Source organism: Xiphophorus hellerii, chromosome 14, assembly GCF_003331165.1.
Source record: "Xiphophorus hellerii strain 12219 chromosome 14, Xiphophorus_hellerii-4.1, whole genome shotgun sequence".
Taxonomy (NCBI): Eukaryota; Metazoa; Chordata; class Actinopteri; order Cyprinodontiformes; family Poeciliidae; genus Xiphophorus; species Xiphophorus hellerii.
In genome coordinates this window covers 22464915-22490137 of record NC_045685.1, presented here as the reverse complement: position 1 = coordinate 22490137, position 25223 = coordinate 22464915, and the positions used below count along the sequence as shown (strand labels likewise).

At 39.2% G+C, this 25223-nt stretch overlaps 1 protein-coding gene across 6 annotated transcripts; it reads right to left on the bottom strand.

Annotated features, from left to right (window-relative positions):
- Positions 1-97: 97 nt before the first annotated feature.
- LOC116732400 (uncharacterized) lies at positions 98-25114 on the bottom strand. 6 transcript variants are annotated; one of them, XM_032582527.1, is made up of 36 exons: positions 25063-25114; positions 21990-22068; positions 19460-21689; positions 18691-18752; positions 17076-17111; positions 16768-16968; positions 16461-16651; positions 15442-15581; positions 15214-15282; positions 15007-15129; positions 14551-14646; positions 14342-14394; positions 14029-14237; positions 13015-13140; positions 12910-12947; positions 12699-12839; positions 11729-11854; positions 11249-11287; positions 10238-10363; positions 10040-10166; positions 9065-9166; positions 8944-8978; positions 8295-8459; positions 7510-7644; positions 7261-7299; positions 7049-7189; positions 6665-6753; positions 6550-6573; positions 5893-6011; positions 2761-5822; positions 2600-2681; positions 1634-1732; positions 1466-1555; positions 713-829; positions 381-502; positions 98-304 (listed from the first exon to the last, which is right to left on the bottom strand). In XM_032582527.1, exons 3-36 carry the CDS (start codon positions 21365-21367, stop codon positions 242-244), a joined length of 8295 nt encoding a protein of 2764 aa, XP_032438418.1. In that variant the 5' UTR covers positions 21368-21689; positions 21990-22068; positions 25063-25114; the 3' UTR covers positions 98-241. The 6 variants fall into 6 exon arrangements, with proteins under 6 accessions (XP_032438418.1, XP_032438416.1, XP_032438417.1 ...); XM_032582525.1 differs by having other exon boundaries at positions 21990-22093; positions 25063-25106; XM_032582526.1 differs by having other exon boundaries at positions 21990-22090; positions 25063-25077.
- Between the last annotated feature and the right edge of the window lie 109 nt (positions 25115-25223).

The following is a 25223-nucleotide window of genomic DNA, read 5'->3' as shown; positions in this document are numbered from 1 at the left end:
TTAATTGTTAGTTTGGTCTTTGTTCTAAAATATTTTATTAAATTTATTGCATTTGCAGGCAGGAAATAAGCTCCACAAAGTTAGCAATTAAAATATGTACAGGAAAATCAATGAGGGCATTTCTTTTATTAATTAAACCAAACAGACAAATCCAATAAAAGAAAAAAAAAAAGTACAAAGTTTAATCATCAGATCTGTTTCATTCATCACTGAAAAACTTTTTCTCCATCGTTATTTATTTTCAGTCAGAAATCCAACCCTGGGAATTTTCTGAAGGTTCCTGCTGGAGCTCCTGGTAATGTCTCTGAAACGAGGAAGAGAAAAGCGTCAACGCGAGGCGGTCGGCGCGCTAACATCACGTTTTCTACGTCTGCTTTTACCTGCAGGTTGTCGTAGTGGGTCCTGCTGCAGCAGTGCAGGTCTTTATCAGCGCCTTCGTTGAGGTAGAAAACCGAGCAAAGGTTACAGAAATACGCCAGTTTCTGGACCGTGAACTCCTGACCTGAATCAGCAAAAAAAGAACATTAAAATTTTCAAAAAGAAAGCCCACAGACTATCATTTATGCTAACTGGAGGTGGTTTTTGGCTTTTCCAAAGAGCTCATGTGCTAAAAAGAGATTTCCACCGTCAGTTGGGGTTAAACCCACCTAACACGCCAGCAGCTCCACTCTGAGCAGAGGAAACAAACATCTGGATGAGAAACCGTTCTCACCTAGAGGGCGTTCCGGGTCAAATGGCGGCAGACTGACGTTGGCAGCAACAGTTGGAGACTGGGATCGAGTTCTCTTTGCTGCAGGTCCGACCGGCTCGCTCCGCTGTCTGCCAGCTTCTGCAGAAGAAGAAGAAATTAAAATCCTGATGCTCAAAAGTCTGTTACCTTACGCTGGCAGTCTGCATTTCTCAAACATGAATGTATGTAGGAAACTTCTCGTCTAACTTTGAGGAACAAAAACTGTTTGGAAAATTTTTTGTTTCATATATGCTGGAAATATTTAACATACAGTACAGAGTAATTAATTTGCACCTTTACTTTTTACAAAAGTCTTAAGTGGCAATTTTGTTTTGAGATCAAGCCTGCAGCAATAAATCACTTATAAAGTTTATTGATCTTTTAGAGTGTGTTCTTTGCCGTTACCTTTATATTACTAGAAGACGGTCTAAAACAACAATGTTTATCACAATAACTGCTGGGATAATTTAGCAACATTAGTTATCGTGACAGGACTAGTTCAGACGCCATAATAAATTTTATAGGCTTTGGTTTAATTATTTTGAATATTAAAAAAATTGTTCCTTGGAGTTGAAAAGCTGTAGTTGAATAGAAAACGGTCAAAACGACATTATTATAATTTATCGGCCAGTAAAACATGTTTGGTGTTGTAGTGTAGTAACTCATGTCGTGTTTCTCTGATGCAAATTTATTTTTATAATTCCTTTTTTTTCATGGAAATGTTGGATTTTTCACCTTTTGTTTGAGCCAAGCTGGACTCCTTCTCTTCTTCTTCTTCTAATTCTGGCTCAGCGCTGACCGTTTGACCTCTGGCGGACCTTCTCACTTTAAAAGAAAAGAAAACATTCAGTGATTTTTCTGGATTTGTGTCCATGTCTCTCCGTTTAAACGTCTCGTCGGTACCAGGAGTCCTCTTCGCTTTCTTTCTGGGTCGGCCTCTGGTTCTGGGAGCTTTTACTTCCTTTATTTCTTCTTCTGCTGTTACAATGTTCACAGTCTCATCTGAAACAACAAATCAAAGCTTCAACCTGGCAGCGGCACTAAGCCTGATTATTTTCCTTCACAATGAACAGATTTGTTCCAGTCCAGCATGAAAAAAATCCAACAAAAAACTGGAAATTTGTCAAAATAAAGTTTGATTTTTGAGTCAAATCACTTCAGAAGGAAATCTAAATGCAGAGTTTGTATATTTTTATCCAAAGCCCCATCTTTTGGACACAAACACACTGAAAAAGAGTTTTAATTCACTATTATACATCATACATGGTAGCATTCTGCAGCACAGACGAGGTAAACTAAAATAAAGCTAAATTTTATGTTTTTAAATGTCTCTCACGCCTTATACACCCAACTGGTCCAAAAACCAAACATTAATTTAACAACAAAAGAAATCTGCCAATTACAATAACTAACATAATAAAATATAAGCTAACCTTTGTTTTAATTACACAGATCAATAAGTAATAATAAATCCAATTAATTCGTGTTAAGGTAAAACACCTTCCTGCTCAAATTTAATGCTTAAATGTACAAAAAACAAAAAAAAAATCTAAAAAATATTTTCACATTTTCTGGCATTTAGAAAATAGAGATAATTCTAACAGACTTTTAAAAAAAAGTCTGCCTCTTTAGATGTATGAAAATAGCAGAGAAAAAGCCTAAATCTGTAAAATGTTATTTACTTCTGAAACCAAACATTAGACTGAACCTAATTACAAAACTCTGCAGTTTGAATATTAAAAACTTTCCACATTTTGAGAAAAATTGATTGAAATTCAATCATTTTCAATTATTTCCATCCAAACCCAGTAAATAAACGATCTGCTGTTGAAAACGGACATAAACCTGGAAACATTCAGACAAACCAACCTGTGCCGCCTTCATGTTTGCACTCAGCAGATTTTGGGGTTTTATCTGGTTTAATCTCCGTTTCATTTCCATCCAACAAGACCTAAAAAAAAAAAAGATTATTTAGCCAAATCCTTGACAAAAACACCAATATGAACCCACTAATGCGTTACTATGGTCACCTCAGACATCAGAGAGCCATCTTTGTCCTCCATCTTCTCCTCCCAGGGGTCAGGATTGGTTTTAGTCTCAGGTTCTGGTATCATTTCTTTTGGTCCTGCTACAGATTCTTCTGGAGATAAATTCTCTGAATTACAGGTGAGCTGATCTAAACTCTGTTCCTCTGAAACGTCCCGTTTTCTTCCTTCAGGATCAGCATTTGTTAAATCACCAGCTACGACTTCCTGTTTGGACTCTTCTGCACCAGCTAAAGCCTCGTTAGCATCGCTAACACCAGCTAACAAAGTCGCACTCTGTTCCTCTAAGACTTCCTGTTTGGACTCTTCCATACTAGCTAATGCTACTTTAGCGTCTATCACATCATCTGCAGCCTCAGTCAGACTCTCTTTCTCTGCAGCAGGTAAATTCTCAACATCATCATCAGCAAATTGAGATAAAAACTCCTCTAAAATTTTTATTTTGGATCTTTCCTCATCAGATAAATCTTCATTAGTGACATTTACATCTTCAGCTAACAGAGTCAGACTTTCTCCTCTTAAGATGAGTTCTTCCGACTGTTTAGCAGCAGATGAATCCACACTAACTTCTGTTACTTCATCAGGTAATTGAGTCAGACTCTGTTCCTTCAAAGCTTCTTGTTTGGACCCTTCTGTACCAGGTAAGTCTACTGCAGCAACGCTAACACCACCAGCTAACTGAGTGAGACTCTGTTCCTCTACGACTTCCTGCTCGGACCCTCCTGCACTAGATATTGCTACTTCAGCATCGCTAACACCACCAGCTAACACACTCAGATTCTGCTGCTCCAAGACTTCCTGTTTGATCTCCTCTCCACCAGGTAATGCTAGTTCAGCATCGCTAACACCAGCTAAAGTCAGACTTGGTTGCTGTAGGATTTCCTGTTTGAAATCTTTTGTTGTAACTAAAGCTACGTTAGCATCTGTCACGTCATTAGCAGCCTGAGTGAGACTCTGTTTCTCTACGACTTCCTGCTCGGACCCTCCTGCACTAGATATTGCTACTTCAGCATCGCTAACACCACCAGCTAACACACTCAGATTCTGCTGCTCCAAGACTTCCTGTTTGATCTCCTCTCCACCAGGTAATGCTAGTTCAGCATCGCTAACACCAGCTAAAGTCAGACTTGGTTGCTGTAGGATTTCCTGTTTGAAATCTTCTGTTGCAACTAAAGCTACATTAGCATCTGTCATGTCATTAGCAGCCTGAGTCAGACTCTGTTCTTCCAAGACTTCCTGTTTTAACCAATTAGGACCAGCTAACGCTACTTCAGCATTGCTAACACCAGCTAACAGACTCTGCTCCTGTGTGGAACCAGTTGTTATTGTGTCTTCTCTTTCAGCTTTAACTTCATCCTTTGCTCCACTTCTTTCTTCTTCGCTCATCGTCTCCTGAACTCGATCATCGATAGAAGCTACAACTTGAAGTTGAGGATCTTCCTGTTCCTCATTTCTTGCCGTCTCCACTGTTTTCTCTCCATCTTCTTTACGAGCAGTTGAGTTTGTATCATCAGTAGGTTCTTCTGCAGGACCTTCTTCATCAGCTACTGGACTGGAGAGACTCTGTTTCTTCAAGGCGGCCATTTGTTTTTTAGTTGTTCTGGTGTTTTTCTTTGGTCTTCCTCTCCTTGCTTTCCGTTGCACCGCTGGTTGATCTTCCTCAACCTCCTGTGCCTCTTCAGCATCTTTCACATTATTAGCAGGTTCCTCCAGTTCTTCCTGTTTGGACCCTTTTACACCAGATACCGTTACTTCAGCATCGCTAGCGCCTCCAGCTAACTGAGTCAGACGCTGTTCCTCTGAGACCAGCAGTTCTCCAGACGGTATAGTGTCATCTCTTTCCTTTTTGCTGATTTCATATTTTGCTTCACTTCTTTCTTCTTTGTTCATCATCACCTGAACTTGATCACCTGTAGAAGCTGCAGCTTCCTCATTTCTGGCTGAGGTTGTCCCATCATTAAGTTCTTCTTCTTCTTCATTGACAGTTTTATTGAGATTCTGCTTCTTCAAGGCGGCCATTTGTTTTTTAGCTGCCTTCGTGTTTTTCTTTGATCTTCCTCTCCTTGCGTTCCATTGTACCACTGGTTGATCTTCCTCTCCAGCTTCTTTTGGTTCCTCCTCTTCCCGTTTGGACCATTCCGCATCGGCAATGCCACCGGCTAACTGAGGTGGACTCTGCTCCTCTGAGACCAGCAGTTCTCCAGATGGTATCATGACGTCTGTTTCCTTTTTGCTGAGTTCATCCTTTGCTTCATTTTTTTCTTCTTCCCTAATCGCCATCTCCACGTCTTCTTTTAAAGCCGTTGAGTTTGTTTCGTCAAGTTCTTCTTTGACAGTTTGGTCGAGACTCTCCTTCTTCAAGGCGGCCATTTGTTTTTTAGTTGCTCCGGTGTTTTTCTTTGGTCTTCCTCTCTTCGGTTTCTGTTGTACCGTTGGCTGATCTTCCTCAGCAGCGTCCGGTGTTACATTAGTAGCTTTCTCTGTCTCTTGTGCGTCTTCTTGTTCTGTTTTGCTGTTTTTTGCTCTCGTCGTATATCTCCTAGCCGTTGTCTCCTGCTTCTTCTCAGGTTTTTCCTTCTCCTCAGCTTTAGATGCTTTGCTCCTTGTGCTCCTTCTGGGCTTTTCCTCTGGCGGAGTTGAAGTATCGTCTGTTTTTTCTTCCACTGTGGGTTCATCGTCTAGTTTTGGACCTTCAGATTCAGTTATGGACTGATCATCAGTTAAATTCACTTCCTCTGAAAGTTCTGCTTCAGGAAACACGTTGGAAGAGTCTTTCTCATCTTGAATTGGGCCAGAACCTTCTGAACCGTCACGCTGATCTCTACTTGATGCTTCTTCTACCAGAACCTCTGAAGTTACAGTCTTTGACTTTTCGGTTTTTACTGACACCTGCTGGTCCGTCTGTGCCACCGCACCCTCAGTGGGTTTATCTTCTTCTTGAGGAATCTCTGCTACGTTTGGAGCAGCAGTCTCGGGTTTCTCGCCGTCCTTAGGAGTTTCTTCACTCGGTTCCGTCTTCTTGGACTTGGAACCGGCGGCTCCTTCTTCTGTTTTTGAAGGAAAATGGTGTTAAATGTTTCCAGAAACAGAAACCTACTTATTTTTTATGTGTTTTACCTTTTGGAGGTTTGGGTTTCGGCCTCACTTGTCGTTCAGCCTTAACAGATTGCAAATGTGTCTCGAGGTCAATGGTAAGGTTTCCAGTTAGCTGCAGTCGCTGCTGTAGAGTCACCAACCTACAACAGAAGACCAAATGAAGGAAGAAACAAGTTTGATTTTCAGTATTTTTGGTCAAGTTTCTAGTCCAGATATTTTAGTCCAAGTTGTAAACTATACAAAAACAGTCGGTAAGATTTAGTGATTTATGGCAGCAGCAGAAAGGAACTGGTGGCAAATGAGGTAGGGCAAGCAATTTCTGTATTTATTCAGTGTCGTTGCCATTTTGTCACAGACATTTTGGCAAAACTTATAGTTTAATTAGTGTCACTAAAGATCAACTGGATTTTTAATAAGTGTTCAAACACCAGATGAGTAAACAATATTTTAAATGCTTTTTAACCGCTTATATGATTAATATTATTCTCTCATCATCAATGGACAATTGATGAGCAGGTTTCATGTTTATCGGTCATAACTAACAATAAGATAAAACCAGTGGTCAGATTAATAACAGGTTTAAAGGAAATACAGGAGAAGATTCATATAATTTAGACATTTAGTTGTAATCAAATCGATGTTTGTTTGGGTAACTGGCACCACAAATGGAGAACTTACGGTTCGATGCGTCCGACTTTCGTCCTACAAAAAGAGTGGAGAAATTTATGAAATTAAATAAGTAAATAAAAGGCATCGGCAACCATGTTCTCAACTTCTGATCAGAAAAACAAACCAGTTTTCATCTTCAGTTAAATCGTCCAGGAAGAAAACTTTCTCCACCACTCGAGCGACAGCAGCGGAGTCGGACATCTCAATGTAGATCTGAGGAAAAAAACAGAATCAAGACGATAAGTAAAAATAATCTGGTTTTTTTATAACATATTAAACGTGAATCTGAATGACCGAGATTTATATTTATGTAGCAAATAAACTCCTGAAATCCCAGTTTTTCATTTTAAATGCTTCTTTTTGACTTTCGTTAATCTGATTTTTTTTTTTTTTTTTACATTAATCAACCTTTTTATTTTAGTTTTTCCTCTTTTATCCCCAATTAAACCATAAAGTGTATTTATTTCAGTATTTTTCGGTATTTCGGTATCGTTGCGCCTCATCGTACCCTGTTGGCGAGAGGCAGGAAGTTGACGAAGGGAGTGATGGACGCCACCACCTTCATGACCACAGTGACGATATCTGGAGACGCGTCGAAGGTTTCCACAGACAGCAGCCGCTCCTCCAGAGGGTCCGAGTCGGAAACCGGCTGAGAAACGAAACAACCAGAACCTCAGGACGGATCCAATAAGACCAGAGTTTAAACTAGTCCTTACTTACACTGTTGCTCCATTTCATCACATTTTTGTACAACATCTCCTGCAAAAGATGACAAAAAACACACATCTAATTAAGAAATCGTTTGTTTCTGGAAACAATGTAAAACCATTTTAAATGTCTTTCAGAGCAAAAAAGATGGAAAAAATAAACATATTTCAAGTTAAACTGTGATTTTAAAAGTTATTTTAATTTCCCTCTATAATTAATTTCTTATTGTTACTCAGATAAACGTTTCTAAAGGTGCTGTGCCTCGCTGGCGCCATGATGCTCCATGTTCAAGGCGAGGAACGCTTTGAGTTGGCAGTCGTTGATGCTCAAAACTTTATTCAGATGATCTTTGATAAAACGGTTGCATGTCGACCAGTCGCTGAAATAAACAAAGGCCTGAAGGAGAGAGAGAGAGAGATGGTTCTCTATTACAGCCACAAATATAAATCCATGTGTCATAATGAAAGATTTTAACTCCTGATGAAGAAATATTTTTTCAGAAAAGTTCCATGAATGATCAGAAACGCTTCTGTTGTTGAGCTCATATCTATTCATTCAGTAATTTAGCAGCAGTTGCTTTTTTTGTTGGCTAAAATGCTTCAATTACAGACCCTGCAATTAACCTGATTTTAAAAATGCAAACAAAACATGGTGTCAATCAGCTGTGCTACGTTTGTGCAGCAAAAATATTTGTTTGTGCCAGAACGTACTTTAGCTTAAAAATTAGAACAGCAAAAAAAAACATTTTTTTGTATTACGTGAACTGTCCAATTAACCTTTGACCTCTGGAAGCATTTAATAATAATTTTTAAATTGATGGCGGCAAAAATCTTTTGCTGCACAAACGTTTGACACCAACTTCGCTTAATTTGATTAAAGCTGTGTAGCTAACGTCACTCAATGACATTCCCCCTCCTTTTTATTTCCTGTTTTCACAATAATCCTAGTCTCATAAAAAAAAAAAAAAAAATCATAATCTCAGACATTCCCAGATTAACATCCCCAGATTCCCTGCAGTGATTTCCAGCTGGCTGTCGGCTCCTCACCCTCCTCTGCAGAGGCAGGACGACCACGTTGGAGCAAAGCGCCCTGAGCGTCTTTTCTGGGAAATACGGCCACGCCAGGCGGGCCACGTCCTCCTGCGTGTAGCCGTCGGTGGGCAGGTCCGTCAGCATGACGGCGAAGGACGCCACGCTCCAACCGTCCACTTCCTGCACAACCAGGAAGTTCAAAATATAAACACATCAATTTGAGATTATGTTCTTTGGCCACAATACTTCAATATGTTTTACAGAAGAGGATTAAGACACCTGAAAAACAAAAACTAAATTATGGATTATGAGATTAAAGTCAGAATTTTGCCAAAAACAAACGATGTAATCTTGTAAAATTGCTCGGCCCCCTTTTGTTCCCTCGATGTTACAATAGAGGGAAAAAAGAACCATTTATGACTGAACTGTATCATTTTCTCTTTGCAAAAGTTCAGCAAAAAAGGTTTCGGAAAAAAGTCAGAATAAACTTTTTTTAGTGGCCTCAATCATCTTCCGTGTATAAATGTTTTTTTTTACAATAAAAAATTTTATAACATTTTTTTATTTCATGTTATTACCTTTTAAAACTGAACACAAAGTAAAGAGGACATGTCTAAACCGCTGAACTCGGCTACTTGTGGTAAAGAAAAACCAACCAGCTTACCGTAAAGCAGGAGACTTTTTTAAATTTGATGTAATCTGAGGAGAAAAAGAGAAAACGTAAATAAATAAGCCCAGTTGCCTTTGGTGAGGGGGATTCTGGGTAAGTAAACGGCGTCTCTTACTCGGGATGTCGTACCACGGAGACAACGTTGGGAAAATAAACGGGTCGGTTTTCATGGTGATCCAAAATGGCGGTTTGGTGTTTGGTGTGAAGTTATATTTCCCTGTTTGGGGGAGGAGAGAATATCATCGGCTGAACAGCAATAAAACCGAAAGGTTAAAAGTTCAGATGAGGGTCGTCATGTTTGGGGTGGAAAACAGCAGACAGAGGAAAATCTCTCAAGAGGAATTAAAAGGTTTAGGTTTTCAGTCAGTACATTTTATTTACACCTTTCAAAGATAAAACCCTCTAGGAACTTTTCTAAAAGAGCATAAGAATTAAAAGATAATTAATAGCAAATTTTCAAAGTAATTTAAAAAACAAAAGTTCTTTGTTTTCTAGGCATTTGGTTATAAATCAGGTAATTCTCTGTTAGTTGTTTTTAGATTTTATTTTCACCATAAAAATTCATCTTTCATATTGAGGATTTTTCCTATATAATATAAATAAATACTTTTTATAACCTGGTTTTCATTCTGTAATAACATAGAAACTATAGCGCCCCCTGAAGGACATGGCAGACTTTATTTTTTTGCCTTCTATTTCAATATATTTGCAAAAACACGCTGGTCTATTTTATGTACAATCACAATGATAACAAATCTCAATTTAAAACTTTATAATATATAATAACCTTTAAAGATCTGCTGTGAAAATGTGTTCAAACATTCTTAATTATTTGATGCAGAAAAACTGTATACCAGTACAAGGGCCAAGAAAAAATAGTCAGAATGTTACAAGAATAAGATTGAATGAGAGTGAAGTCGTAATCTGGGAATAAACTCAAAATACGACAATAAAGTCGCAGAAAATAGGTTGTGTTTGTATTTCCTGTCTTATTGTGGCCGTCATAGACGTCAGTCTGTGGCGCGTTTGTGTCCCAGAGAAGTAAACCTTCAGAGATGTAAATTGGTTTGATCCCTACAGGAAGTCGCACCTCGTGAATCGCCGATGGCGTCCGGCGCTTTCATCCTGAGCAGCTTGTGAGCGCGACCGCCTTCCTGTCTGCTGTACGACAGGCCCAGCAGATCCGCGTCGTTGCTCGACTCAAATTCCACAAACACCTGGAGACACAAACCGATGAGTCCGGCTGGAGCTCAGTGGGATGCAGAACACGGTCCAGGTGTGTCGATACCTTGTTGAGAAGCGGCAGGAAGTTTTTCACCGCAAAGTCGTTCATGAGAAACTCTCTGAGCTCCTGGGTTTCGCTGTGAGAGACGTCATGGAAGAAGACGGTTCTGGAACCGTCGTCTGTGACGTTCTGGTTGGAGGAAAGCGGCAAACATTTAAACCAGATGAACAATCCACACACTGTCAGGAATGTTACATAAAAACAGCCGATTTAAATGGCATTTGACTGATTTGATATGATCAATCAGAGGCTCTGAAGGCTTTAATCGTCCAAAATAGACGAGAAAATCCAGGGAAGTGACTTGAATGTTTCAGAAAAGGCCCCAAAGTTAAAAAAAAGGAACTTGTATTGATAGAGCTGGACAATAGATCAATAGATCAATAAATAGATAATTAGAATATTCAACATTATTCAATGAACTTCGATCCAGAACCAAAACAGGAAGAGGAAAAGCTTCACTCAACCTCTCACAGCCAGAGAGGAAATGCTGGTGAAATCAGCTGACTCACTTTTTGGTTGCCTAGCAACGACTTGTAGAGCAACTCCTGGTTACCTAGCAACAACATGTCAAGTAACTGGCGCAGCAGCAGTTTAAGGATTTGCTCATAATTGGTTAAAAATAATAAAATTAGTTTGGCAATATTTTAGATAATTTTAAAAACCAATCAATAATTATTGATATGAACAGACATGAAACCATTGTATTGTGACGCGTTTGTCCAGCCCTGCCTGTGAACTAAGAACATAATCTCGATGTTTCACGGAAATAATCTGAGATGTTAAAAATAAAATCTCAGATTTAAGATTTACTCCTTATTTTAATATTTTGCTATTTTTCATGCGAGTTCTCATAAAATTGCTACTTTATTCTCCTAATATAATGTCTGAATTCTTGTAATATTATGATTTTACTTCATTATAAGAACAATCAATCACAGCCTGGTTAAAATGTTATATTATGCAGATAAACTCCTGACGGGTTGAAGCGGAGTGTGTGGCTGCGCGTTCACTTACACGGCGAATCCGTTTCATCAGAGCCGAATAAAACTGGAACTGGAACAGAAACGAGAGCAGATAAAATGAACCGACACTTTAAAAGCAACTAATTATAAACAATAAAACTAAAGACTGAAATGAGAAGAAACAAAAATAACTTCTACTTTAGTTAATGTTGCAGGTAAGTAGGTTTAAAAAAGAAAAATGGTCACCAGGATGGAAAATGTCTTCTTACACTTTTATAGATTACCAACAGTTAAATCTAAATGTTAAAAACTAAAAGCACCATTGGTCACTTAGTTTCAGTAAACAACAGAAACAAACTAATCAGTTAAATCCAGTGTTTTTAACTCACAAGTCTTTGAAACTTTGGAATTATTTGTTAGTATAACCTAGAAACAACATTTCTGCCAAATGATGACAGAAGTTAGCATGCTAGCCTGTTGACGTTTACTTATATAAATATTTTAAACATGAACAAGACGATCTGATGCTTACAGGCGTCATTGGGAAGCCGCCACAAACAGGTCTGATGCAGATCTGCTGCCCCCTAAAGGCAACGCCGTCCCACGTCTCCGTCAGGAGGTTCTGTAGATCTTTGCCGCTCGGCATGATGCCCAAAGCCTGATGGGAAAGTTAAACAACAACATCAGGATTTATAAAAACATCAGGATTTATAAAGACATTAGGATTTATAAACCTGCAGGAACACAAAAGATTTGCTCGTTTTGCGCTTCAAATTCAACTGATCTCAATGTTTTTGTTGATATTAAAATTTGTTTAATGATTGAAACATTTTCAGGGTTTGAAAACTTTTCCCACAGTAAAATTCAAGCACTTTAAAAGCAAGTTTTCAAACTTTTCCTGCACTGCACTTTGGAGAACAAAACGATATAAATTAACTCAAAAAAGACGGTTTCAATTCACTATTATATGACGTTATTTATTACTGTTATTAATAATATTTTGTGATGGTATTCTGCTTTCTACGGCAGGGACAACATAAACTAAAATATAACAAAATGTTATGTTTTGACATGCATCTCACACCGTACAAGTAAAAAATACAAGATGATCAATAACTCACTGAGCCATTAGGAATAATAAATATTCATTACGTTGAAACAACGTAATGATCTTCCTGCTCAAATTAAATTTCTCGCCATGTTTCCTGGCCTTTTGCAAATATAAAACATTTTGGTGATTCTAGCTGATCAAAAAAAGACGTTTAGTCTGACTTAATGGAGGGGAAAAAATGTACGTGTCTTTTTGTCAGGTGGATGAAAATATCTGGTTTCAACTGTAAATAATGTTTTCCAAATTTTTGCTTTTAATCAAACATTAGACGGAACTCAATTACAAAACTGTGCAGTTTGAACATCAAGCATCTCTACAAACTCTGCATTGAAGCGTGAAAAAAATGAAAAATACAAGGAAACGACAGGTTGGTTGTAAATCTGGAGCTCACCAGGCCGGACTGAGGAAGGCAGTAAATGGTGTCGACTTTGTGTTCGAACCCAAACGGAGCGAGCTGCTCGGTCAGCTCCTCCTCCGTGTAGCTGCAGGCTTCAACATCTGGGAGGTTGCTGATCAGAAACACCTCAGGAAACTAAAGAAGAAGAAAACAGTTGGGATCAAACAAAGTCGATTAAACTGCGTGAAAAATTGAGGCGACTCACTTCTGTCGTCGATTTTATTTCCTCGCTTGTAAAACACTCTGAAAGCAAAAGAGAACAAGAGTTAAAGCTGGAGGTTATGATTCAGAAACACTCTGGGTTTCTTACTGAAAGTTTCCTTCAGCAGCAGCGACTTCAGCTGATCTCCGACCGTCAGGGAGGTTTCCGGGTCCAGGTGATAATCGTCACCTGGATCCACTTCAGCCGGTTCCGACTCCAGCTTCACCTCAGAGTCTGAAAGAGGCGACATTTAACGAGTCCTGATGAGGAATCAGGAATATCTCCTATCCCACATGTTACAGTCCTACGAAGCTTTAGAGAAATAACTGAATAATTAGAACTGCAAACAGTAAAATCCACCCATCACCAGATTATCCTTGGTTAATTATTTGTTTACGATGTTTAAATGAGTTTTTCTGAGCTAAAATAGCAAAGAGAAAATCAAGACACATGCAGGGATTTATACCAGCAACATGAAGTTACCAAAAGTGACCATAAAGTTATTTAAATTATTCCTTTTCCTACATTTTCCCACAAATAATTGGTGCTCCACTCAGTAAGTTTTCCAAAAATATCTTAGCATCAAAACCAAACATATAAAAATATAAACATTTGGTTCTCTTGTGGTTAAATTTGCACAAATCAAGAAGCTCAATGGAAAACAGACAGTTGATCCACCATCATCTTTGCGCCATTTTAGATATAAAGCAGCAACATTAATCATAAAAATAATTATTATGAGGCTTGTTTCATTAACTTCAGTAACTGAAAACAATTTATATTTAAAATCACACTAAAATTTTAGTGTGAATTTAGACACAATCAAACTAACAGCTGAAGACATTAATTGATTATTACTTGTTTTCAAATAAAATGGGCCGTTTTAGGTATTAATGCTGCTGTTATGGCTGATAAACGATATTTACCGATATTATAAACATTCCACTACTGTTTCAACACTTTTGGTAAAAAAAACATAAACAGATCAGAATAAATATCAATCCAGGTTTATTTATCGAACCGATGCGTTAAAAAAACGACTAATACCAACGATGGAGCCGATATGTTGTGAGTCTCTGGAGCGTTTAAAAAAAATATGTGTGCAGAAAGTAAAATATTTACCTTCTTCTGCATCCTGACGTTCTTCTTGTGCAGGAACGTCTTCCCGATCGTTTGTAGGTTTTACGGTATCGGCAGCATCAGGCTTCTCATCCGACTCTTTGGGAGCCGCTGCAGGTTTTTTGGTTTTAATTCCCGATCCGTCTCCCTCCGTTTTACGTTTCTTTGCAGCTGCAGACGTTTCTGCTTTAGCCGCTTCGTCTCCAGGACAACTGAGTCAGCAGAGAAAACGATGAAAGGTTAAAGTTCAACCAGAAGAAACGGAAAGAATCGCAACTAAACCGATGAGGTGGAGGATTATTAAAACATAACTCACGATTTCTTCTGTTGTTTAGCAGAAGTGGAAGCAGGAGGTACGAAAACACAGTCCTGCAAATACATAACTGTTAATACAACATTTCAGAAATAAATTCAGTTTTTCTTCACTTTGAAGCTGGTATTTGTGGCATTTTTCTTCCGAACATGAACATTTTCAGCGTTTCGTGAAGAATGAATTTAAAAAAATCATTAATTTTTTTTACACACAGCAGTGACGACGGTGATGGTGTCTCCTTTAAAGTCGAAGCTCTCCATGCTGCGAAGTACCTCTGCATCATCTTCCTCCTGGAAAATGACGGTGGCCTGCATGTGCACAACAAACACAAACACACATTTCAGGATGTTTTTCCCTCTGGTTGTTTATTTGAAGCGTTTTATTTAATTCTTCAAAAATCAGTTTTCATTTTGTAAGTTATGCAGATTTTTTGTAAACCACAAGTTTTTTCAATTTAGTTTTTCTTCAGGCAGTTAGAATAACGAATTTAGTTTGGAACCAAAATCTGTAATAAAGTTTTATATTTGGAATTAAGATTACTTTTAGATCCTCTCATTAATTTAAGAAACATGTCCACCACCAGGGGGCAGAGTTGCCTTCTATTTGTCAACAGAAAGCTTCGTGAAATTATTTTTTTGACCATTTTTTAATCCTTTATTAAGACGTACCTCCTGTCTGGATCTATACAGCACAATTGACTCGACTTTCCCAAACGACTCCATGGCGTTCCACACGTCGTTGTACGAGTGATTGCTGAAAATCCCTCTGAGCTTCACCGTGTTCGGGTCGTCCTACAGAGCAGACAGAAACTAAACAGTAAATATTTATAGAGTCTCAGGGCAGACATTTAGTTTTTGTGTCATAAGAAACCGTACTCTGGATTTTCTTTCAGATGTTTCAATGTTTCTGTTTTTGTATCCAGAAGATGCGTACGCTGAGTAAACCTGATTGGAAAAACAGAGAAAAGAGGACGTGTACACAGAGACCTTAATATTATGAAAAAACATGGAGACTTGTATTGATGACCTGATGATGTGATCGGTATCAACGGATTTGTATTTTCTCCACTTTCACGGGTTTATTTGCATTACTTAATTACTTGCCTCAGTTTCCTTAGGACTAGGCCTTGTAACAAAAAATGATGACGGTGTTGTCTTCCGCTTTTTGAGTTCAGCCAGTAAAGCAGGGGTCATAGATTTTACCACCGCCTCCAAATCCGACTGCTTCGACAGAGACTGGACGCCTGGAAAAGGATCAACAGAATCACTGGGTTGGTACGTTCTTTTTCTTTCCATCAATCAATCAGTGGGTTGGATGTTACCCACTGATTAAAGACAAAAAAAAAAAACGTAAAAACGTGGCACAATACTACACAACATATTTCATCAACAAAACCTTACATGCTAATAATGTCAGTCGTGTCATAAAACAAGATAACCCAATAACCTGATAATGTGAGTAACTTTATAAAACAAGACGCTCTTGTATCCTGATATTCCTAACCCAATATAACCTGATATGCTACTAATATGAGTCTCTTTCCAAAACAAGATAACCCTTTATGCAGATGATGCGAGTCTCTTTCCAAAACAAAATAACCCTTTATGCAGATGATGCGAGTCTCTTTCCAAAACAAAATAACCCTTTATGCAGATGATGTGAGTCTCTTCCTAACATAAGATAATCTTACATACCGACAGTGAGTTTCTTCTTCTACAAGATATCCTATTAGGTTGATGATGTGTCTCGGTTTCTGTTACGTTTTCCTAATTCAAAAAAGATTTGATTTCTTCAACATTCCTTTTTTTTGGCTCTAGTAGCTTTTATTCAGAGCATGTACACAGGAAGCGGGTAGAGCAAGAAGGGGCAGAAGACAAGCAGCAAAGATCCCAAGGTAAGAAATTGAACCCTGAACGGTTTTGTCAAGGACCAACAGCCTCAGCCCAAAAATGCTTCCTCCACCCCAACTCCACACACTAAAGACATTTAATGGTTTGGTGAGGTCTGGGAAACTAAATCAGGCCTGATCAGGAACATATATTTAGGCTTGTTTTCACTTTGAAATTGAAGTAACCGCTTAAAAAAATTTTTTAAACTGTCGATTATAAAATATTGATCAAACCTGATGCTTCCAGCAGTCTCTTCGCCAGTCTCTCTGCACTGGTCGACCTCCTCCGTTCAGGTGTCGATCTTTCCGACGACGATCGTCTCTCTCTTCTCTTTCTCTGTTCTCTCTCGCGGCTCCTCGATCGGGAATGGGAATGGTGGGTTGAGCTGGACTTGTACCGAGGACTTGAGGAACGAGACCGGGACCTAATCAAAGTTTGCATTCGATTAGGTCCCTTGATGGGTTTTATGGATACTTTTTGAGAACTTTTAGAATGCTTTCAGAAAAGCGCAGCAGCTTTAAACTTTCTAAATCTAAGTACCTGTAACTCCAGTTTGTCTTCCTACTCTTGGAGTCATGGTGACGTCGAGGGCTACGCGAGCGGGAGCGGGAGCTGCTGCTGTCCTTTTTTCCCTTCTTGCGGCTGCGTTGTGGGCTGCGTGAGCAAGAACGCGAGCGGCGGTGGGAGCTGTGGGAACGAGAACGACTCCTTTGCTGGGTTGTAGGTCTTTTATCCGAGACTCTACAAGGGCAGCAACAAGAGAGAATAACAGAAAATAACTTGTAAACATTGCTTGTTCTCAGTTTAAATTGATGTGGTTTCATTTGGAAAATATATACATATATTACCTCCAGTCTTGTATCTCACCGTCCCAGTCTGGATATCTGTAGCAATAAAACAAGAGGAAACGGGTCACAATTTGGCAAAAGAAGGTTATCTGCACAAGTGAGAGGCATTCATAAAATATTTTTTTAAATGTACAACAAAAACAAAATGCACAGCTTGTTCCACTTAAGAAACTCAAAGTTAAACTTCCCCCATCAAGTATATTCAAGCTAACTTTGCTCCACTACTAATTTAGTAGTAGCTTTTCTCAATGAAAACCAAAATATCACTGAAAAGCATCAAAAATTTAAACAGACATGCCTGTATATTGAAAAGACAGTTATAGGTAAAATATTTTTCTATATTTTGTTCTCTTCAGGCATGAGAAAAAAGGCGAAGTTGATATAAAAGGTGACAACATGTTACACAAACAGACGGTTCTCTAAACCTCACAGATGAAAGTCAATAAACATTAATTATTAATCAATATTTCTCTCTTCAAAACATTCCAAAAGTTTCCACAGCACAGTCCAGTGCTGACTTGGACAGAAAATACAAGTACTGTAGAAAACACCAGATTTTAAGGCTACTGGACAGTAGCTACATATAAATATGTCGTGGACTAAAGGGCATTTAATACGATAAGTTTATCAGAGAGCTTAGATATAAAATCCCCAATAACTTTAGTTTTAAAAGATTAAATCTGCTTCAAACTATGTTTAAAGATTGGAGCAGTGGTGGGCAGTGCTAGCTAAAACGTTAGTAGCGCTAACCCTTAAAGCACTGAAAAGCGCTACACCTGTATTTAGCAGAAGCTAATGCTAACGTCTCAACTTGAACTCAAAATATTTCTGCCCTAGAAAAACTACAACCCTTGAGCACAAATAAAATTTTTACATTATGACTTTTAGGCTCTATATTGTCTTTAGACATTGTATTTAGCTATTTTTGTATGTTGTTCTCTACTGTTCATGTTTTATTTTGTTTGCGTGCTTCATGTTTAAAATAGTTATTTGTCAAAAAGCGAGAGAACGAGGAGAGGAAACCGAACTGCTGCGTAAACATCCCCCACTTCAAAATAAGAGCATGAATGTAAACATCTATCTACTTGAAGACTAACAAAAAATTCAACACAAATGTTGAACTTCATTCAACTGAAACATTACAAAACGGCCAAGAAAATTAGTACTTCGGAAAAAATTATTTAGGGGGCGTCTAAGCATTTTCACAGTTAGCAAAAGCGCTAAGTGAAAAATTAACTTTGTTGTTAACGCAGTGGAAGTGTGCAAACAACAGGAGTAAAGGAAGCCAGACTACAAGACAAAGACGTTTACCACAAGGTAACAAACACACTGCTGTTACATGACATAAAACACAAAACATACCAACAATTCAATGAACTTCCTGGTTGGGTTATAACTTTTATAGCGCCTGGTTATAAATCAGCGTTACACATTTATACGTTGGACAGGCAGCAAATCAGACATCTAACTCTACATCTACCAAGATTGTCTTCTTTAGGGAGGCTGGTTAGCATGCATCCAATACTCAAGCTATAAGTAGAAAGCTCGTCACCATTTGAAATAACTCAACATCAGAGATGACAAAGAAAACGTATACTGAAAGAAAACCACTGACTGTTTCCGGAGGAGCTTGCGGTTCTCATGGTGAACGGTGGAGTTGTGGTGGAAAAGCCAATGCTGGTTGTCAAAACAAAGAAAAGTTAGGAAGGAGTTTCACAACCAACAAGCTTTAAAAATTGCTAAAATGTTTTCCCCCCTCCCAACACCGAACCCAACAGACGCATCTTATTAAACTTTGAAGATGTTGACTTCTACCGTTATTATCGCACTGTTTGCAATTTTAATAAATATCTAAATAAGTAGGCATTGTGTAAACAACAGTCCATTAAAAATTACACCCAACAAATTGGCTTAGTAATTAAGAAATCTTTATAATTAAAACCAGGAAACACAGAAATCACACAGTAGATAAAAACAATCTTCTTGGGCTCTGGCCAGGTCTGATGTTGCCATCCTCAGTTCTGTGTCATCTCAGCGTTTGGTAACGGCTTTCCATGCAGGTTTGGGTCAGGACAGATCACAACACAGAACCTGGGACAACTACAATGCGAGTCAAGGGCAGGAAGAAGAGGAAAATGGAGAACCGGACACTGGTGTACTGTAGAAATTGGAGGAAAAGTCACAAAAGTCCAGTTCATGCCTATTTTCTCCAATTCACCGAATTAGAGAAAACAGCTAAACACTGGATTAAGAAAAAAAATCCCAAGAATTACAGACTTAAATTTTCACATGATTTTAATTATTTAAAGTGACTGAACATGAGTTCTCTCCAATATTCAACAAATAAAATAATGTAAGAATAATGAACACCCTGCTCCTCTTACCTTCATGGTCTCAAATTTTCTGTCACACAGAGTGCACCGGTGTGGAAAGGCTGGCGGCGCGGCACACGCATAATCGTTGATCATCGACCTTGACGGCAGACCCCTGAAGATCGCCACCTTCGGAGCTGAGCTGCTGCACACGGACTTTGACGAACTGTAATGCTTCTTTGCTTCTGTGTTTGCCTGAGCTGGAGGAGTGGTGAGAGACCTGGAGACCAAAGGATGCGACTCCTCAGGTGGTTTAGTTTGCTCCTTCGCCTGTGGCTTTGTTGTGTCCGTTGCAACTTTGCTTTGTTGAACGTTTGCTAACTTATCTTTCCTCTGCTCTTTAAAAACCTCTGGCTGTTGCTCTTGAGTTTTACGAGGATTTTCAGTACGATTATCTTGCTTACAACCAACTTTGCCGCCTTCACCTGAAGAAGTACTAGACTTTGAATCTTGCGCCTCCCCTTGCGGAGAACAGTCTTTCAGGAGGTTGGCACTTGAAAACTTTGGTCTTTTCCTTGTTTCTTCATTTTTCTTTAGCAGAACAAGCGGAGTGAAGGGCCTCCCATGTGCCTGGGCTGGTTGGCTCTGTAGCGGTTTGGGTGGATCTGATTCTACCTTTTCAGGAACAAAGGTGGGGGTGAATTTCTCTGGAGCCTGGGTTTGGTGAACCACTGGCTTATTAGGTGAATCTTTGTCGTCTTCTGGGGAAATGAAAGGGATGTGGACCTTTTGAGGAGCCTGGTTTGATTGAGTTTGTGGCAACTTGGGTAGGTTGCTGCTTTGGGGAGTCACAGAACTCCTCATTGAGGTGAAGCTGGTAGGAGAAGCTGTCAGGCCAGGTAAAGGAACCTCTGACGTAGTTTGTTTGAATGGTTCTTTGTAACTGGTGCTGCTAAAAGCATCAAGCACGCGTTTAGTCCCACCACTGGTGACTCTACTGGTGTTTTTAATTTCCTCAACCACAGTGTAGCTCCCAGTATGTCCATAGTCAATCACTTTGGCAGGTTTAAAAATCCTAGAGATATCGTCCTCATGTATCTCTGGCACTTCAGGGCTGCTATGCGTCTCCGGCTCACAGAAGCTTGTGGAGGGTTCGGGGTCAGAGTCGGGCGATGTTGAGGCTCTCTTCTCCTTCATGAGGCGAATCTGCTTCAAGATCAGAGCTAGATTATCAGAGTTTATCTGATCTTCAGGGAACATCAGGAGATATTCCAAGTCCTCTTTTTCAAGTCCAAATTGCTCAAGAAGGACGGCGGCAAGCTCTGGCGTATACTGTGACTGAGACTGAGAAGGCTCGTCAGGATGCACTGGTTCGCTTGGAGTTGGGTCTTCATAACGTCTGGAACCGGACACAGATTGGTTACTTTGTCGTCTCTCGCTGGATGCAAAAAACCTACCATCACTGCTGCTGGGATAGTCGGATGAAGCTGGCGAATGAAATTTCACAGGAGTATCCTCTGTGGGCTTTTTCAAGATCTGCAACCAGCTCAAGGAGCTGTTGTCACTTTCATCCTGGGGCTCCCTATCTCTGCCCATTTCACCATACGACGCTACACTGGTGGAAGGGAACTCTTCTCTTTGAGCGGAGAAAAAGCGAGAACCATGGCTTAAACGCGGCGGCACCAATTCTTGTCTGGTTCTGCCACCAAGTGATCTTTCAAGGTCCCTTTCTGACCTGGCCATCATCTGTTCAGGCCTGTAAGTCATCGGCAGCTCGGACATTTGAGGAATAGTTCTTCCTGAAATTTTACCAGTTCCAGAAAATGATGGCGAAGAGATAAAGTTTGAATCAGGTTCCGTTCGGTGCCGTGACATCCAGTGGTCCATGTCTGACTGTTCACTAAAGTTTGGACGGTCGGTGGGACGTTGGGTGGGATTTTGATTCCTGGAGGAATAGGGATTGTACGGTGGAAATGACATGGCTTTACCAATTCTCCAGAAGTGAAGGTGCTGAACACCCTCACCACAGGGAAGGACGGTGCGGACGTGAGGTTCTTAACAATTACGGTACCAGTTGTGACACTAACACCAACAGCACATTGGTAATCTGTGTCGATGCTGCTTAGACACCGCCGAGGATGAAATGGTGGAAGCTGTACTTCTGCAGAAGAGAAGGCAACAGTCCAAACACAAAAGCTGAAGAGAAAGCAGATCGTGGAGTAGAGCAGGCTCTTCCACAGGTATCAGCCATCGCCCGGTGAGCTTCACATTCTTCCCAACATTAAGAAGTTCAGGTCTTTTACTGGCGAGAGAGAACAAAAAGGGTGAAACATCACAGGGCTGATAAAAAGAGAGAAACCAAGGTCAGAAGAGGTAAAGACACAAATGTTTGGAACAGAACATTATCTTTTTTTCTTACATCGCAACAACTAAAAAACAAGGAACAAGCGCAAAGAATATCAACTGAATTGGTGATATAGCAAGACAAGCTTCAAACCAACTCTAAACCAAACTTTATTGATTAAGACAAAAAAATATGAATCATTGAAGAGATTAAAAAGAACAGCAGGTGGCTGTGGATTCACATCCTCTTTGAACTCACTTCAGTCTCTTCTGTGATGCAACAGAGATGCTGAAAGTTTTGGACCCTTGCGCTTCACCGTACAACGTTCAACTTGAGTCTGGAGAAAGGCGACGAACAATCTGCTTTAAGAGATATTCAAGACCATTACTAGTACCTTACACATTCAAGAGACATCCATTTTATTGAAAAAGTTAGGAAAAACCCTAACCCTATCCAGGACCTTCCTGGGGAGAACTTCAGCTTTGTCACATTAAAAACAAAATCACAGCTGCAAACCAAATACAGAAAAGTTTGAGAGAACATAAGCAAATTTCATAACCAGGAATGGGAAAATCTGCAGCAGGATAACATTAAACAGAAAGAACAGGGTTTTATGCGCCACCTAATCCCTGGCAGAGCTGTGGTGGGGTGGTGCCAACTTCTGTAGTCAATGGATGAGAGGCGGGGTACCCACATGCCAGGTCATCAGGACACAGGAGAACTGATGGTACAGACGGACACACATCTAAGAGCAATTCAGAGTATCCAGGTAACCTTACATGTCTGCTGGACTCTGGGCGAAAGCTGGAAGAAAAACACACAAACTCCACATACAAAAGCCTCAGAAGGGTTTATGTGCCAGGAGCTTCCTGCTGCTTCCTGTTTGAGGAAACATCACAAAAATGGAAGAGAAGCTGAAACATGACAAAACTACAATTACTTTGTCTGCTACTAAAATAATAAACATCCAATCTGGGTAAATTTGAGTGTATTTATACCAAGAAAGGAAACTAACATTGCATAATTGGAATAGAGATTAGGGTACAGAAGCAGTGTTTGATTATTGTATAAGTAACTCTGAGGCATCCATGTAGGTTTACAGGTTAAAACACGCCATCAGTCTAGGAGAAACATAATATATGCTAAATACCCAATATCAATGTAATAGTGCAAGCAGAAACAACACTTTAAAAAAGCAGAGAGGATCATTTTCATTTTGTTTGAAATTCATGTTTTTATGATGGATTGTTAATGGATTGTTATTGGGCAAAGAACCTAATTCAGTCTTTAACTATGAGACAAAACTTGAGGTTATTGTTGGCCAAACAAAAGCAGAACTTTAAACAAAATAAAAGGTTAAAAGAAGCAGATATACTCGGTGGTGCAGGATGTTAACTAAAATGTTGCTTAAATTTATCAGTAGTTTCCAAGTGGGCATGTTTCTTGATTTAAATGTTACAACTTTTATCTCTGTCCCTGCAGTGAGCCTTGCAGCAGGTTGTTTATTATGCTAACAGACATGCTAACTCTTGTAGTGGCCATATGACTCAAAAGAGCCAAACCATGACCTGTTTGTATTTCAGAAAAAATATATATGTGTAGAAAGGGAAATAATCTATGTTTAATCATATAAAACATCAAGTTGCTTCAAATAAAGAATATAATAAACAGGAACACCATTAGCTGTAGCTAGCCCTCATAAACCCTCAGTAGAGAGAGGTTTGGCTGAGAAACGGTCAAAATGACCATCATTCTGTATTTGCAACAAATATTCTTAGTGCAAAGTTGGTTACAAATGTGGTGTGTTAAAACTATAAGGGAAATAAATTTACATGTCAAACTTGTTACAAAGTTACCATTTAGATTAAATAGCCACTAGGAGGGCCGAAGGTAGTCCACGTAGACAACACTCCTATTCAGTCTGAGATTGTCCAAATGGCCTAAGTACCCTTAAGTACCCTGGTAATGGCCTCAACGCATCTCACAGTTGCACAATTGTTCCTTAGACTTCGACTGACTTTGTTGTCATTTTCAATGCACAGGGTGTATACAGAACGAAATTTTGTCATTTTATACCCTCTTAGCTTTATTTCAAAGAGAAACATTACTCATTTCTTTTAGAAAAACCTTTGCATACTTTTTGAAACAGATTGTATGTTTTGCAAACTCTATGTATATTTGGCAAAATGACCTGGATAATGCAGCACAACATCATGGATCAGCTGCAAAAAGTCACATCTCTCCAAAAACGCTTCATGTATGCTTCAAAACTAAACTGACTAGTTGTAGGTATCATAGATACCCACCCCCAACATGGACTATTCACATCCCTACCTTCTGGCCTGACGGTCAACGACCACATGTACAATAGAAGAATAGAAGAATGGATGAATGGAGGCTAATTTGAGCCATCAGAGTCGTCAGTTTGGACAGGGTCTTGAAAACCTGGCCCTCCTAGTGTTAAGTAAATTTTACAATATCTACAAATAATAAAAGGAGATGATACAAAGTCAAAGTAAAAAAAGAGAAATTCTGCAACAGACATGGTTAAACCCAGAATAAACAGGAATACATCAGCATAACAACCAAACAACCTCAAAAACTGGAAATTATGCTTCACCAAACCAGCTCAAAACAATAAAGCATGTTGCAGATAAATGTCCAGATCATATTGCAACAAACTTCAATTGTTGTTTAGATTTTACATGATAGATTAACAAAATAGTGAACAATTAAAAAGAAGTGTTAATCTTTGTGAGAAAGAAAGAATTGAGGTGCATTTTTGCATTAATTACCTGAAGCAAACATTGTTTGATGTTGACATTTCAACCCCCATTAAACCCTCAATGTGTGCTTAAAAGCGCTGTCAAGTGATCAAAGCTTATATTTTTACCGACACATTCAAAGCTTCAGACTTAAAATTAGAAAATCACCACATTTAGGCCAGAGTATGACTGATCATTTTAATTTAAGCGAATCAGATGAGCTGCCTTTACCCCAACGTTCAGCTACCTCCACATTTTAACAGTTAAATGTTGAGCGGATTTGCATATCTGAAAACAATTGAAAGCACCGGACTGTTAAACTCAGGTTAACAATACGATTCAATCCTAAAACAGAACTGATTCTGTTTAATCTGCAGGTGGAGGTCCATCCACAACAGCTGCTTTCAGTGATATGCATGCTAGCAGGAGCTAACGTTAGCCTCCTGCGGTTCGTTCACAGACCGGTAAAAAAACGGAACAAGCAGGTTGAGGAACACGGAGAAAAAGCTACATTTAAATGTCAGAGACTGGTTTCAAAGTTAAATAAATGTTTCATATATACATACCGATCGTCGTTCACTCTCTGCAAAACCTTGGTCCAAGTTCTTCTTCGAAATGTGTCGGTGACTAAAACAACTAAAAGAGTCTTTACTGCCCCCTCCTGGGCCGGAGTGCTAACCGGAAACAGCCGTTAACGCTAGCTCAAACATCCGACACAAAAATAACG